The sequence below is a fragment of the Cryptomeria japonica genome, chromosome 1, assembly GCF_030272615.1.
Source record: "Cryptomeria japonica chromosome 1, Sugi_1.0, whole genome shotgun sequence".
Taxonomy (NCBI): Eukaryota; Viridiplantae; Streptophyta; class Pinopsida; order Cupressales; family Cupressaceae; genus Cryptomeria; species Cryptomeria japonica.
In genome coordinates, this window is record NC_081405.1 from 648383363 (window position 1) to 648400334 (window position 16972).

The window sequence follows — 16972 nt, forward strand, 5'->3', positions numbered from 1 at the left end:
GTAGCCATATATGATATTGTGATGTGTTTTATTCTTTTTTGTGCCCATGGTCCTCAAACATAATCCATCTTTGGCCATATCCTACTCAAATAAAATATCTAGCATCCATACATTAACATTATTTTGTATGTGTATAAAAAATAGGGGCAATAGCACAAGCTTTGCTAAGTCTGGCTTAGTCGCCAACAAATGGATAAGCCCACCTTTTTTAAATTCACACATATAAGTTGGAAAAACTCAAACAACAATATAGTAAGGCTAAATGGGAAACTAAACAGCCAACTAGAATTTTCCCACATCTACCAACGACATCTAAAATTGGAAAACTACCAACATTATTGTCATATTTTATTTGCTCTCAACCAACAACATCAAAAAACAAACGATAAAAAAATAAAAAAATGAATAAAGAACCTAAAAGTTAAAAGTTGTAGAAATCTGAGTGCTTGAAATCCATTCCCAATCAATTCACCTAGTTGTCCAAATTTTTTGATGCCTCAATCTTGCCTCCCTCTAACGAGCTAAGAAAAAACATCCCTCCAAAAGCTTCTCAAGGAGTTGGTGCTCCATTGATGGCACTTCATGTGCTCTCCTATGCCCTTCTATTTCCGACCATGTTTTTATTATATATTCCTTTGTTTTATTTTCATGACTTAGGCATTTGATAGCTCGATTTTGATTCATTTATTTTTACTAATCTTTATTTTGTTTGACATTTGTTTTAAATCTTATTTATTTAGCCCCTCCATTCATGCGATGATATCTTATTTATTATAAATGTTTATGTTCAGTGTTTATTTGTTTATAAATCAAATATATATAGTTTAATTTATATAAGTTTTCAATAATTCTTATTTATATTTATACTTCATTTCTTTAGTCATATAACAATAAATATATATATATATATGATTCTACTATCATCATTATTGTTCAATGCCTGCAATTTGATCAAATTAAATTCTTACCCATGTCTTGTGGACATAAATGGAAACAAATAAACAATTGCTAAGGGTTCCTAGAATTTAGACATACAGACTCGAACCAATCTAGGTAGACTCAGCTAACTACACAAAGAAGTATTAGCTTTTGCAGTGTGAATTCCTATTTAATTGTAAAAATCAAATTTTGTGCAAGCATTACCGACAGCATAACGAGGAAAACTGCCATAAGATTTGTGTCTGGGCAGAGCAGGATAAAGAAGAAAGTTAGGAAGCTGTCGAGGCAAGGTAAAATGGATGAGCAATTCCCTTGGAGATCTGGAATGAGCAGGTGCACAGACACGAGCAAAAATGGAATCTCATCAGAAAAGATTGAGTTGAAAACGTTTTGGATTTTTTTTTGCTTCATGGAGATTTTGCTAGTAGTTATCTTATGGATATATGGTGGGTGGATCAGTTCTTGTTCTCTCATCAACAAAACTAGAAAATCCACTTCATATTGCACCTTAATATCTGCAATGAAACGACAAACCTCGCACAAGTCTACCAAACAAATTATTAATTCAGATTAATCTAAAAAAAATAAACACATTAAATTACAGATGACATAAAAAAGATAATATTTATATTTGGTAATAAAAAATATAATAATTACATTCAATAATAATAAAAATAATAATTACATTCAATAATACTAACATCAAAATAATAATAAAAATAATAATTACATTCAATAATATTAACATCAAAGCTCAATACTGACACACATATAAATATGCCCATATAACAATATGGATAAAATTCCATCCCCAGTCCAAATTACATTGGCACTAGGCTCATACAAAAGTATTAACATAATTTTTAGGGGATATGACACCTTTGCAGCCAATCATATGCAATTGCAAACTTGTAAAATTATAAACCAAGTTTTAAAGAAGTTGAGGAACATCTCGGGTAAGAAATACATTTGAAATGATTTGATATGCCTTCTGAGTAAGGTGGGCGGAATCAAAGAAGAGATATTTGGAAGCATCAGGGCATGTAGAGGGACTTAACTGGTTGCACACGAACAAACTTTCAACTATGCCCGTCCCACAGCAACCCCTTGCAATCACCTCCAAGCCTGGAATGTATTATAGCACTGCAAGATTAGACAAGTCTACCTATATATTAATATACCAAAACATCTAGGCATAATGACATTTGTATTCTGATTAATCATGGGAATGTAAAATACCATATTTGCTAGGATTTGCAATCAATTCAGAAATCAGATTGTTGTAATCGAGAGAAACAATTTTAAGGTTAGGAAAAGCAGGTTTCAGTCCATCAATCATGGCATTTAATCCTGAGTTGAATCCAGATGCAGCCTCGTTTCTCTCTTCGTCACATGCTCCCTTGTTCCTAAGGCTTGTAAGCGTTCTCTCTATTGGTAGACATCCCAATGGTGGAAGATTAATCAAAGCAATTCTAGTGGCACCCAGACTGTATAATTCCTGCAAAATCAAGACTCAGAAATAAGAATTCACTGCAATTATGATTGGAAACTTCTAAACTCAAAGACTGGAGACAAGTTATAAGCATGCCTTGATATAAACTGTGTATGTATTCAAGAGGAAATCTGTATACTCTTGAACATTGAACTGAAGTCGACGAGGTGAGACTAGGAAGTAGTAACCAAAGTCATTGGAGCCTATAGTAATGAAAAATATCGCCTTTCTAATTATGGTGGTGGCCTCTTCCTCTCCCACCAGCCCTGTTATTGTTTTTCTATACTCTTTAAAATACTCAATTTGTTTCCCAAATGGTATCACATTCTGCGTTCATGTACACAAATCCAGCTTATAAAAATAGAGTAGAAAAAGGCTGACAAAAGCGTACATCAGTTGCACATCTATTCTCCTACAAATGTATTACGGTCCTGTGAAAGATTATAATATAATTTTATGTCAGTCTGTAAAATTTTATAATATGTTGTAACTGCATACCAATATTTGGAAAGTGAGATTGTCTAAACTTGCACCAGCAGCTGCAAAACAGACACCAGTTAGCAAGTCTTGGGCCTTGAGGTTTGGGTCCAAATATGGGGGCAACAGTTCCTTGATTCCAAGTCCTTCAGCTGTAATACAATGGTAGAGTTATAAGTATCATGAAATTTGAAAATGGGTAGAGAAAAAATAAGTTAATGTAAATATAAACAACAACAATCTTCCAATTAATAATACCAATTTTACTTCACAAATAATAATATCTCTGACATGATAAATCTTCGTGTTTTATTTCTCAGGTCTATAAGATGGTTTAGGTCTGCTGCTGTTGTCAGCCTGGTTTGTATTGTCTCTCTAATTATGTGTGGCTGGCAGTTGTTTCGTTTTGGCTGTTGTGTCTTGCAGCCTCTTGTGCCTCTACAGTTTGGTTGACTGTGGCTTTGCTGTTGTTTAGCTTTGTTGTACCTTTCTGCAGCATCCCTTTGTTAGTTCCAGATCCGTGAAAAATCTGAAGGTTTCAGGTCCCTTCAAAACTTATTGTACGGGGTTTCTGGTCCCCTCAAAAACTGTTTATCCAAATAAAAAACAATATCCCTGACATAATAAGTTATGTTTTAAACTCTTGCAAGACCAAATTATTTCTCTTCTCAAAGTCAATATACAATTCACATTTATGAGCTAAGACTGAGCACGGGTTCTTCAGTGCAACAAACATAAAACAGCTAGTGGTTTCAATTAATTGCATGAAATTTCCACAATCTATGATAAATTGTCTTATTGGCTTTTGGATTTGACTGTATGATGAATTTATTCTGATGATGGATCATGAAGCATGATCGAAATGTTGATTAAAGAATTGATCAAAATGTCAAATCCAAAAGCACCCAAGACAATTTAATGCTTTCAATTTATAGACAGTAAGAAATATATAGATTACCAAAGTAGTCGGACATGAGCTTTCCATTGGAGAACCTTCCAGTGGCAATATGATCTTTGAAATCTCTTCCATACGGAGGAAAATCACTAGTAACTATTGTAGCAGTAAAATCATTATTCCCTGTATCTCCAAAGGAGTCTCCAAACACAAAAACAGCAGGCACTTTCTGTCCCATGACCAACAAAAGGTAATCACATTTCTGGGCTATTATGATGATCAAAATAAAAAATGTAGAGCGCAAAATGAGAGATTCTGCCCTAAATTTCATTATTACTTTATGCCCACAAGGCAATCCTTCAATTGCAGTACAAAATTAACTCAACAGTTTTGAAGATAAATTAACAACACTGAAGCAATGAAGATTAGCTTCCACGAGGTTTCCAATTCATAGTGGAATGGCTGCCAAATTTGAGTGGTGGAAATGGATACTCCAAATATAACATATTTAGGATAACATGTTTTATTACGTCTGTGGACAATATGGGAGAAATGATGTTGCCACAAACCCCCAACTACCAGTATGGGTGAAGTAAGCACCAAACTGCCAATATAAGAGATTGCTTAAATTGTCTTAAATATTAAATTTCATATTTTATTAGTTATTTACCTATCACGTTTTTTAACATCCCTTGCAATAGAGATACACTAATAGTCACTTATTATAAGATTAATTTCAATCTAATCGAAATTCGTTTTCTTCCTTCCCAAAGCCATAGTTCCACTCTGATACAACACTAATGGCACACAACTCTTATTGTAGATGCTAATATCCCATTGAATCGAATCCAGTAGATGGATAAGGCAGGTTGTGTTTGTTGAAAGAAACCCACATGATCGGCAAAGGTACTATGCTATAGGAGCAATACTTAGTCACTATGAGAACATAGATCTATCTTGGAAGTAAATAAATCTTATGACAACACAACACAACAAGATAACCTAGATATGCACACAAAAAAGATCTAATTAACATTCAAAAGAAAAAGAATTCAATTTAATAATCATGTTTAGTTCCCTTCAAAATATTGGGTCCCTTGTTCTTCCCTTCTATTCTTTTGTTTTTCTTGTTCTCTATTTTCTATTTTTACCTTATTATTGATTGTTGCCCTTTTATTCTTCCATATTCTTTCTCTCCTCCACTGCTTTCCTCTATTCTCTTCTCTTATAAAATATCTCCAAAATATAAAAGTTTCTATAAAATCTAAACTTTAAAATGAGTACAATGCTCAAAATCTCATTATAAATGCTCAACAAGTCATTTTTGAGTTCAAAATTCTCACTTACATTATTTCTTCTCCTTTTTTCCATGTTCTTGTTCATTAATGCATTAGAAAGTAGGTATTGTTTCTTAAAAGTAGTTGAAATTTTTTAAACTATAATAAATATACATGATGGTAGGTAGAACAAGATAATGACAAGAAAAAAAAAAGGGTGATGCCCTTACATCAGGTTAGTCATATGCACATTCAGGTTAGTTAAAAGATAGTTTGGAGACAACATATTCATTTAGTTTTCTTTGATAAATGTTGATCTCTTTGTTCTTCAATTTGATAATGAGCTTTCTCGTCTTGAAAACCATCTCTTAACTAAGGAAAAAGAAACTAAAAATTAAAATGCATATAATAACACATACCTTTTAGAAAACAATTACTACATAAAGACAATTCCTCATAAATTGTGTAAGCCAACAATTCCATCTATTATTAGTAAAAAAAAAAGAGAGTTTTTCATGTTTGAGCTCCTTCAAAACTTATTTTCCTATTATTATCAACATGCCTTGGGGGTAAATGCATGAACCCGTGTCACACTTTCGGTCAACTATGGGTAGTTTGATTGGACTCAGTCCAACCAGAATACACCTAAGCTGCATGGCGCCACGTGGTGCCTGAAATGGCACCAGGAGGCCAACCAGACTGGTCCGACTAGACTATTGGTTATATAAACCAAAATTTTCCCCACTGACCCCATTTGCACACTAAGGAGCTTTATTAGTTTAGCCAGACTCACAAGGAGCTTATTTACAGCCCCCATTTTTTCAAGTAGATTCACTTTTTTCCCTTTTTTTGTTGGTTTTGTATTTTTAATTTAAAAAACTAATATATTTATTGCTATAATTATTTTTATTCAATAGTTTATAAAATTTTTCAAAAATTTAAGAATGAAAACATTAGAAAAATATTAAAAAAAATAAAACCTAGCAAAATTAAAAAATTCACTAGAAAACTATTAAAAAAAAATTAGAATGAAAACATTAGAAAAGTATTAAAAAAATATGCACATATCAATTAAATAATTGAAAAATTTTCATTTTCTCATTACCCTTACATATAAACCATAAAAACTTATAATCAATACATTGCACATAAAAAATAAATTGGCGTTCTCATACAAAGACATATAGACATACACCTACACCCACATCCACACCTAGACTCACGTGCACATACATACAAATACACATACACACACATACACATGCATACATAGATTTACATGTGTGTGCATTTGTATTATGTATGTGTGTATGTATGTATGTATGTATGTATGTATATGTATGTGTATGTGTGTATATGTATGTATGCATGCATGTGTATATGTACATGTTTGTATGGGTGTATGTGTGTATGTGGGTGTATGTGTATGTACATGTATGTATGTGTGTATGTGTATGCATGTGTCTGTGTATACACACATAAACACATGTATGTATGTGTATGTATGTGTCTATGTATGTGTATGTATGTGTGTTTATGTCTGTATACACAGACACATACATACACATACACATACATACATATATACACATACACACATAAACATACATACACTTACACACATACATACATTCATACACACATGTACACACACATGCATGTACATACACATACACACATGCATATATACACATGCAAATGTACACTTACATACATAGATACATATATACACACATTCACACATAAACACACATACATATACATATACACATACATACATACACACACACACACACATACACCCACACCCACATACACACATACACATACACATGCATACACATGCACATGTACACTTACATACATATATACATACACACATGCACACATAAACACACATACATATACATATACACATATATACATACACACACCCATACACCCACACATACCCACATACACATATACACATACACATGTGTGCATGCATACACACGCATACAAACATGCGCACACATGTGTGTATGTGTATGTATGCATGCATGCATGCACATATGCGTATGTGTGTATGTGAATGTGGGTGTATGTGTGTGTACATGTATGTGTGTGTGTATGTATGTGTGTATCTGTATGTGTATGTATTTAATTTCAATATTTATTTAAAGTAATTTATATATGTGTATGTGTATGTGTATGTGTATGCACACGTATTTAATTTTAATGTTTCTTTAAAGTAATTTGTATCAAATGTTTTAATTACTTCTAATTGTACTTTAAATTACAATTGTATATCATTTTGAAATATATTTGAGTAAGTTTAAAATAGTTTTCAGGTTTAGTTTGAATTGTTTAAAATAGTTTTGAATAATTATTTTTTAAATTCGTTGCTTTTATAATTATCTACATACAATTTTTTTCCACATGGTCGATCAAGCATCAAATGGTAGTGTTCATTGTGAGGGTACTGACCAAATATCTAGATAGTCTGGTCAAATGCCTTCTACTAATAGTGATGTTAGGGCTCAACTATCTTCCAAAACCACTCAAGCCCTACAACATGCTCTAGACAATCTTGCATCTACATTAGATTCTGCCACTGCCCCATCTAATAAGGAAAGGGCACAGACTATTAGGGATGAGTTGCTACATATGATTGACACTATTCAAACATATAATCCTTATGATGATATCTCCATCGATTCTTTCTATATCTCCCTTTCTTTCAACGTCACTCGCATGGTGAAATGAGAAATCGTGAGCAGGGATGTATCTTCTACACAGGTCCATACTATGTTCCACCATTATTAGGGTCTGAGACAGAGCAATATTAGAGGATATTTAGTTACCAGATGCACTGATCCAGTTCTGGTACCATTCATATATCCTAGATGGCTGGTAGCTCATCATTTGTCACCACAAAAGGATGAGTCGCCACTTTATTTTTGCAAATAATTGTTTAGAGAGTTTCATATGGGCTTAGACATTGATTATATATCTATACCAGTGAATGTTGGGTAGGGGAGAGGGACACTCAGTGATAAATTTAGATGACTTGATGCACCATTGCTCGTTAATAAATGCACGCTAGTTGGTCCAAACCTTTTGCTTCTACCAAAATATTTGGAGTTATCACAGGTAGCAGATGCGACAGCTAATGATGCTAGGTGACATATCTACTCCAGAATTGCACAAATTGCCACTTAGGTCAACTAGATTACATTTGATCATGTTCAGAGATATTTTTTGTGATCATAGGGTACCATTTCACAGGCTACAGATGTGACATCTAGCAGTGGCACTGATCCTTATGCCCTTGTACACATACCATCTCCACTTGACATTGCACGGTTGATAAAGGTTGATCCTTTTTAATGGATGAGTGTTTGTTGTCTAGTGATTTATTGGAAATTCATATACACTTATTTCTTTGATTCTTGGGATCTCACTTGAGGATGTACTGACACAGGTGAGATAGCATGTACACGGAGGTGGATCTAGGAGCCATGGTGGTATAGCATCTCAAGTTTATATGGGGGAGAGAGGAGGGAATTCCAGTGCATCCTACAGCCCCTCCACCATATACATTAGTTGATCCCTCATCTCCTCCTTAGCCTACACCAGGCGATCTGACACTTGAGCCACCATGACCTACACCGCTACTACCTATTACTTTTACACCTCCTGCTTGAGTTCATGGTCACTATACTAGTCTTCTTATTGATGGTTTAGAGGATGCATCACTAGATGTAGATGTTGACCACGTGTCCTTCCATTCATCTAAGGTCAATAGGATCGGGAGAGACTTTGAGTCTTGTGAGGTGCACATTGTTTTTTGTGTAAGGTCATATTATTTATTTGATTTTGAACAGTGGATTTCAACTTCAAAATTGTTAACCCAATTTAAATTTTAAATTATATACAATGTCTTATTACATTGGAAACATTAGGATATTTGCAGCCTCCTTTTCCTTCTACACATGGTCACAGTCACATACACATTGTTTTAAGGATAGTTCATGATGTATTATGCTTGAAGTTTTTGGATTCAATAATGTATATTTTATTAGCATCAATGTTTTGGATCACACTCCATGAACCATCATCAAGATGAGAGAGAGAAAATGAGAGCAAATGGATAAATTATAGACTAGATAGCTTAAAAAGGAGAGTGTAGATGAGATGCACAACTACCTAGGACAAGAAAGGACACAAAATAAAAATAACATAAATAAATAAAAGAATAAACACCAAAGAAACCAAAATAACAATCCATACAAAAAGGAATGCAAAAAGAAAAGAGAGAGAATACATGCACAAAAGAGAATATATAAGTATACATACATGTATACACACACACACATACATATTCTCTTGTGTGCATGTGTGCTCTTTGTTTTTTTTTTCCATTTCTATTTTGATTTCTTTGGTGTTTCTTCTTTTATTTATTTATTTATGTTATTTTTATTTTGTGTCCTTTCTTGTCCTAGGTAGTTGTGCATCTCATCTACCCTCTCCTTTTTAAGCTATATGGTCTGCAATTTATCCATTTTCTCTCTCTCATTCTGATGATGGTTTATGGAGTGTGATCTCGAACGTTGATGCTAACAAAATATACACAATTGAATCTAGAAACTTAAAGCATAATGCACATTGTTTTTTTTCTACAAGGTCATATTATTTAATTGATTTTAAATAGTGGATTTCAACTTCAAAATTGTTAGTTAACACAATTTTAATTTTGAATTATATATGATCCAGATTTGTGGACCATGTTTGAGTTCTTCATCTCAGATACATGCAGGTCATGCACACTCTGGTGGTGCAGATGATGGATCAGGCCAGATAAAATTTGCATGTACGTATGTTGAAGTAAAATTTGCATACTTATAGTTAGATAATATTTTCATGTGCTTATATATATGTATGCTTATGTGTACTTTCTTGTGTAGGGATGACATTTAAGACATGGATTAGTGGAGGGTTGACTGACTTAGTTTATACATTATCATTGTTTGATGAGATTATATGTACATGTACATTGTTTTACATATATGTATTTGACACTTGTAGATATTAGACATGTGTACATGTTTGATGACATTATATACATATAAGACACACTTGTTTGTTTATTACACGTGTCTATGTTATATTTTTAAAATTAGTTCAAGTTACATAGAATTGATCATGTTATTTTATATGATAAATCTTGATATTTAGTTAGTTGAATTGTTGATCTAATAAATTGAATTATTAAATCAATGACTTACTTTAATTGTTAATTGTTGATTTGATTTAGTTAGTTGAATTGTTGATTTAGTTATTAACTTAATCAAATCAATTCAATTCAATGAATTAATCAATTTAATTCAACTCAACTAATCAAATCAATTCAAACCAATTCAATAAATTATTAAATCAATTAGTTAGTTGAATTGTTGATTTAATTATGAAATTAATCAAATAAATTCAATTCAATGAATAAATAAAATTAATTCAAATCAATTAATTAATAAAATTAATTCAAATAAATTAATCAAATCAATTCAAACCAATTCAATGAATTATTAAATCAACTAGTTAGTTGAAATATTAATTGTTGATCCAATTTAGTTAGTTGAATTGTTAATTGTTCTGATTAATTAGAAGAACAGGTTTTAATGACCTAAAACCTTTGACAAAAAGAACAAAAGATAGTTTAGCAAAGAACAACTAGACCAGCATAATGACAACAAACAAAAGACTGGCGAGAAGGCCAGTGATCCGAATAGACAGCGAAAGACTAGGAACAACAAAGCATAAAGAACCAGAAAAATACCTAGTCAGCTAACAATGCCTATAGAGACTTAAGAAGATCAACAACCTTGATGACCAATAGGTCATAATTTGCCGAAGAAACTTTGAGCTCTTCAATTTCCTTGTTTGGCTTTTTCTCCCTCTTCTTGCCTCTAGTCCTTGTTCTTGGTCCTTGCACATCTCCCATGCATTTCGTGTTAGGTTCCTGCTCCAGGGATCCCTTCTCATTCTCTAGCTTACTGATTAGGATTTTGATGTTGTCAGCCGAGGCCTTCAGAATTTTATAACTTTGTTCAGCAACGCTTCTAAGATAGGTATCGATTTTGTTGAGTCTGTTTTCAGCATCAACCATTCTTTGGTCCCTAGCAGTGTCATTGTTTTTAATTTCCTCCAGGGCCCTCTCCACTTGCTCAAACCTTGGGTTGAAGGCATCCCTAGCCTCTTCATCTCTGGCAATAGTCTTTCCCAAATCATCAACATACTCAACTATGGATTTACCTTCATCAATGTTGATTGTCTCTAGAATTTGAACCCTATGACTCAGTTTCTTGTTTTCCTCTACAACATTCATGTGACTGTTTATGAGCTAGTCAAGGGTATCCACAAACCCCTTCAAACCCACAACAGAGGGGTTTGAAGGGGGGATTTTTTCACCAGCCTTGGCCTGATCAGTTTTGGGGACTTCTCCATCAGTAATCTGTTTGGCATCACCACCAACACTCTTGTTGAAACCATCCCCCATAATCTCCTCCTCAAATTTTTGGTCTGCATCAGAATCCTTGCTCTGCTCTTTGTCCTCCAACTCCAAATCAGAATTGCCCTACCTTTTCTACTTTTTCCTTTTTTGAAAGGAAGATTTAGTTTTCTTCTTTTGAGGGGACAAAGAGTCATCCTTTTCAAAGTCCTCAGAGACCTCCGAGGAGGAGGAAGAATGAATTTGGAAGACCTTCTCTTTGCTTTTTTTCTTTCCCTTAGAAGAGGACGGCTTAGTTCTCACATGTTTTCTTTTCTTACCAAATTCAACCTCAAAGTCCTCTAGACTCTCCTCAACCTCACTTTTTGAATCACCGTCAGAATCCTCACCCACAGAAAAATCAGAATCTGACCCTTCCTCCTCAGAATCAGAGATAGAAAGCTGGGGGTGGGTGATTTGATTAGCTTTAATATGATTAGAACCATAAGACCTTGGTGCATAATAGTGTCTCCCTTAGGGTTCAATCTATGGGCTTTGATAGTGGCATTCATCGAGCAAATCAGGAAATAGGGTATGCTAACTTTGTCTTCATACCTGAAATGGTTGAGCGACATGAAATGGTAGCCATAAACTTTGGTAAATCTACCATCCAGAGTGATGTAGCGCATTATTGAAAATAGAACCTCCCTCCAAGGCTTACCAAAAGCCCTGGGAGGGTAGTAGGTCTTGCTAAGCTTAACCAGGTGCTTCTTCTCCTTAGTAGTTTTAGGGTATCGCTCAGTGGCCTCCTTGCTAAGATTTATGTCCCTGTAGAAATTATTTCCCTCCCTTCGGAGACCCGTCACCTGAGCAATGAGGTCTTCATCAATAAGATAGTTTGATCTCCCATCTTCAGGGCACCTTTCCTTTATTTTTTGCTAAAAAACTTAGTGATTTTAGCATCCCTCCCATGGAGTCTTTCCATTTACTTTGTTAGCACGCCCTTCTGCACGATACTCCAGATTTCCTCCTTTTGTTTTGATTCCTTACAATAACTGGGATCGTAGCAACGCCTGCTACCTCCCATGATTTCACAGCTCAAACCAGAAAATTGAGAGTTGCAGATAGCTATAGGAAATAAATCTCTAGAAGCGACCCCAAAAACCTAGAAAGAATGGGAAAAGGTGGCATTCATCTTATCATTATTGGTACTAACACAATAATAATTAATATTAGCCCTCCAAGTCATGTTATTAATCATTATATAATCCATTTAAAATCTTTGAGGTGCAATTATATCTATCTATGAAAATGATCAATTTGGCATCATTAAGGAGATCCTCTTCACCCTTCCAGGTAAACATATTGTCATGACTGATAGCCATGTTAGCTACCTAGTCAATAGGGCCATTTGCTTCATGATAAATATGAGAGATAAAAGATTTATCAAAGGTTTTAATAAGATCCCTAGAAAGCTTCATGATATTGTTGATAGTCCATGAGGGCTTAGTAATTCCTTTAAGGTAGTTAATGATATTATTAGAGTCCCCCTCGATCCAGAGGTAAGGACAGTTCCACCTTTTAGCCAGAAGGATGCCTTGGAGAGAAGCCATAGCTTCTACCATGTGGCTAGTTTGGCAACCTATAGGAACATCAACATTTTCCTTACAAATGTCATTTTCATCTTTGAGAATTGCACCGCATCTCGCTGGTCCAAGATTGCCTTTAGCAACATCGTCAAACTTGATTTTGAACCATCCATGAGGGGGAGAGTACCATTTAGCTTCAAGTCTCTTACTTTGTTTAGAATCAATCCTAACATCACTCTTCAAGTTCCAAGAGTTGAGGATGTGAGCTTCTAGGCAATTGATAGGATCGCAAGGTTCTCTAATGATCCTGAGGTTCTCCAATATTGCCCTTTGAATTATTTGAAAAAACAACAGCCTGGGGGAGAGAAGTATCCCTAAATATGTGGTTGTTCCTTTCTTTCCAAATCCTCCATAGGATGTGAGGAAGAGAGAGCTGCCACAAATTTCTCAAAGAGGGATTAGACAAATGGTAACTCCAAGAATGGAACAAATCTTGAATAGAGTTAGAAAACACCCATTCCATACAAAAATTCTTAAGAAATCTTTCCCAAATAGATACAATGAAAGAGCAGTGAATAGCCAAGTGGTCCACAAAATCTTCCTCCTCATGACACAAGACACACCTATTGGGGAGATTAAAACCTCTAATCTTCAGGTTGTCTAGTATCAATTTTTTTTTTTGGAGAATAGCCTAGTAGAAGATATTGATCTTCGAAATAAGATCCTTAATCCAAGCTTTAGACCAGAAGGGGTTCTGTAAGGGGGCTAGAGTTAGCACTCCATACATGGAAGAAATAGTAAGGTCGCCTTTGGGCTCAAATTTCCAAATAAGAATATCTTCTTCATTATTTAGCCAAGCAGAAAACAAGTGTTTCTTGAGATTGATGAGGCTAGGGTGTATACCTTCAATATTTTTCCATTTGTCACATATCCAGTATCCCTCAACCAAGGAACCAAAAACTCTTTTACAAGGGGCAGCAAAAGGGGCCCAATCAGGGATTTCCAAAAAAGGCTTATCAAGCAACTAGGGATCTTCCCAAAATCTGACTTTCCTACCATTACCAACTCTCCATTTAACCCCTTTGGCGATGTTGTCGTTACACTTAGAATCATGGTTCCAAATGTGAGATCCATTTATACTAAAATCAGAATTGATGAAAGAGAAAAGAGATGAAGACAGGAGAGGATACTTACTTCTCTAAATTTCACACCACTCACTATCAGAGTGGAACAATCTCCATATTTGTTTAGACAAAAGAGCTTTATTGAGAGTCTTGATTCTCTTCAGACCCAGACCACCCTTGCTTTTTGATCTACAAACCTTGTCCCAAGCCACTAAAGTCATTCTCTTCTTTTCCTCAACCCTAGACCAAAGAATTTTTTTTTGGATTTTTTCAATAGCATCAACAAACTTAACTAGGATTCTGAAGAGACTAAGAGCATAAATAGGAATTCTTTGAAGGGATTCTTTAAGAAGTTGTAACTTGCCAGTCTGACTTAAGAGAGCACCTTTCCAACCAGCAAGCTTTCTCTGATATTTATCCACCAAATAACTTCAAAAGGAATCAGGGGGAGAGATGCCTAGGGGGAGGTCGATGTAGGTATCAGGGAGATTAGCAATCTGACATTCCATAATTTTCCTAGTTCTATGTTGTCTTCTCTTAGGAGTGTTGATGAAAAGCACTTCACTTTTAACCCAATTGATAAGCTGGCCAGAAGAAGACATTGATCTGATTTAGTTAGTTGAATTGTTGATTTAAGTATTAAATTTATCAAATCAATTCAAATCAAAAAGTTATTCAAATCAATTCAAACCAATTCAGTGAATTATTAAATCAATTATTTAATTAAATTGTTAATTGTTGATTTGATTTAGTTAGTTGAATTGTTGATTTAATTATTAAATTAATCAATTTAAAATAACTCAAATGTATATGTATATGTATATGTGTAAATGTGTACATACATACATGTATATATGTATAGCTATCCAAAAAGTAGCTTGAATGTACATACGTACATATGTATGCCGATCCAAAGAAATAGTAAATACATATATATGCATATATATACATATATGTATACATATATGCATATATATACATGTATCATGGTAAAAAAAATACACGAGTTCACTTGTTCTAATAAATTAAGTGATCTCATGGTACATAAAATCTGGATCCTCTCTATCTTTTACTATTTCTAATATCCTTTCATGATCTTTGATAGGCAACCTCCAATTTTGGGGGCCACAACCTCTCTTTTGTAAAGTTTCAAAATGTAATCTTGTTGCTATTACTAAATGACTATAATGCAAAAAATTCTGGTCGGGCATGTATTTAGTAAATGTAACACCATTGTTATTTATCTTCATTTGTTGATAGTAAGTACTTTCAACAACAACTGATCCAGTGGGATATTGTTTCCCATCAGCATCTTCCACTGATTATGGTTTGTGCATCGTAGTAGGTAATAGTCAACACCTTCTACATTGTCAAGATCTGCAAGCATGACAAAAATATCACTTGTACACAAAAATTATAAATAATTAAATTATAAAGTGTATGGTAGAATGTAAAAAGAATTAAAATTTAAACAAAGCACATGAATTTATATGTAAGGATATTTAAATAAAATACAAGTGTACTTGACACAACTAAATCAGAAACACGTTCACAATCAGCTGAATATATAGGATCATGAATATCTACAATTTCACTATTTTCAAAAGGATGCATTGCAACAAATTGTTTCATCTCTCATTGTGAAACAAATTCATCTCTAATGTTCTAACATTGTTGAATATTTGGGTTGTTTTAAATACAATAAACATAAAAACATGATTTTTCTCTAACCTGAATCACTAGAGGTTTGATATGTCCTGTAGTCATCACTTAATGAAAACTTATAATGCCATTAATTGTTTGGCAATTATAAGGATTGGATCGATTAATATCTTTAACTTTCTAAAAATAGTGTTTGTTGTATGTCATGTCACGTGCACCAAAATGATTGTTGCACCATTCTACTATCTCACTTAAATTTTGTATGTTGTTACCTCCAAGTTCATATTAGCGAAATGCACACTTCACATAGGCTCCTGCTCCATCATGCTCTCCTTTGCCATCTCCACTCCCAAAAAAGTTCCACAAAAACAATAGACCACGTTTAGCATGTTGTCATGACAACCAATTGAATGCTTCTATAGATTTAAATTGTCCTATGAAGTTACAATCAAATCTAGTATATTAGTTGACAAAACTTTATTATACTAGATAATTAAAAGACTACAAGAAATTTAATCAATTTTTTCGCTTACCAGCACATCTATTAGACCAAATCCAATGTTGTCAATAATTTATTCGATGATGTATGATATTTAAAAAAAAAATCTCAAAACAATGTGCTACATAACTCCTGTCATGACAAGTATCATCAATGATATAAAAATAAACTTCATTAATGATAATGCATTCATCTTCACCAAATTCTACATCATCCACATGAAACTCTACATGTCTATACAAAACTTGTACAAAAAAGGCAACTTGCTCAGAATGATACTATTGACTTTGAATCTCTATGTGAGGATTGAATGCATAGTTCTCAGAGAAGTTTACTATTGAAAGAATACAACTCAGAGGAAAGAATTTTTTTGAGATACAAAACTGTTTTTCTTTCCATCTTGCACCATGAGAATGTAGGATATGTGGATATATCATATTCTAAAATCTACACAAACTCTTTGTAAGGCAATTTACTATCTTTTAACATAATTTCTTTTTTATTCAGCTCCTAACTTTGTTTAATATTTTTCATATTCAAATTTATTCC

The 16972-nt window shown here is 33.7% G+C and overlaps 1 protein-coding gene across 3 annotated transcripts; it reads right to left on the minus strand.

The window, feature by feature from the left end:
- Positions 1–1647: 1647 nt before the first annotated feature.
- LOC131050409 (GDSL esterase/lipase At2g42990) lies at positions 1648–4379 on the minus strand. 3 transcript variants are annotated; one of them, XM_059207644.1, is made up of 6 exons: positions 4141–4377; positions 3867–4032; positions 2930–3060; positions 2528–2758; positions 2179–2437; positions 1648–2064 (listed from the first exon to the last, which is right to left on the minus strand). In XM_059207644.1, the coding sequence occupies exons 2-6, from the start codon at positions 3880–3882 to the stop codon at positions 1871–1873; spliced, it is 831 nt and encodes a 276-aa protein (XP_059063627.1). In that variant the 5' UTR covers positions 3883–4032; positions 4141–4377; the 3' UTR covers positions 1648–1870. The 3 variants fall into 3 exon arrangements, with proteins under 3 accessions (XP_059063627.1, XP_057840550.2, XP_057840552.2); XM_057984567.2 differs by having other exon boundaries at positions 3867–4377; XM_057984569.2 differs by having other exon boundaries at positions 1964–2082; positions 3867–4379.
- Positions 4380–16972: the final 12593 nt, after the last annotated feature.

Excerpts from the sequence above, each read along its gene's own strand:
- LOC131050409 (XM_057984567.2), bottom strand. The coding sequence starts at position 4,134 with ATGAAATTTAGGGCAGAATCTCTCATTTTGCGCTCTACATTTTTTATT. Across the intron at positions 3,061-3,866 it reads GCTCATGTCCGACTACTTTG|CTGAAGGACTTGGAATCAAG; the intron begins GTAATCTATATA and ends ATTGTATTACAG. Across the intron at positions 2,438-2,527 it reads CATACACAGTTTATATCAAG|GAATTATACAGTCTGGGTGC; the intron begins GCATGCTTATAA and ends TTGATTTTGCAG.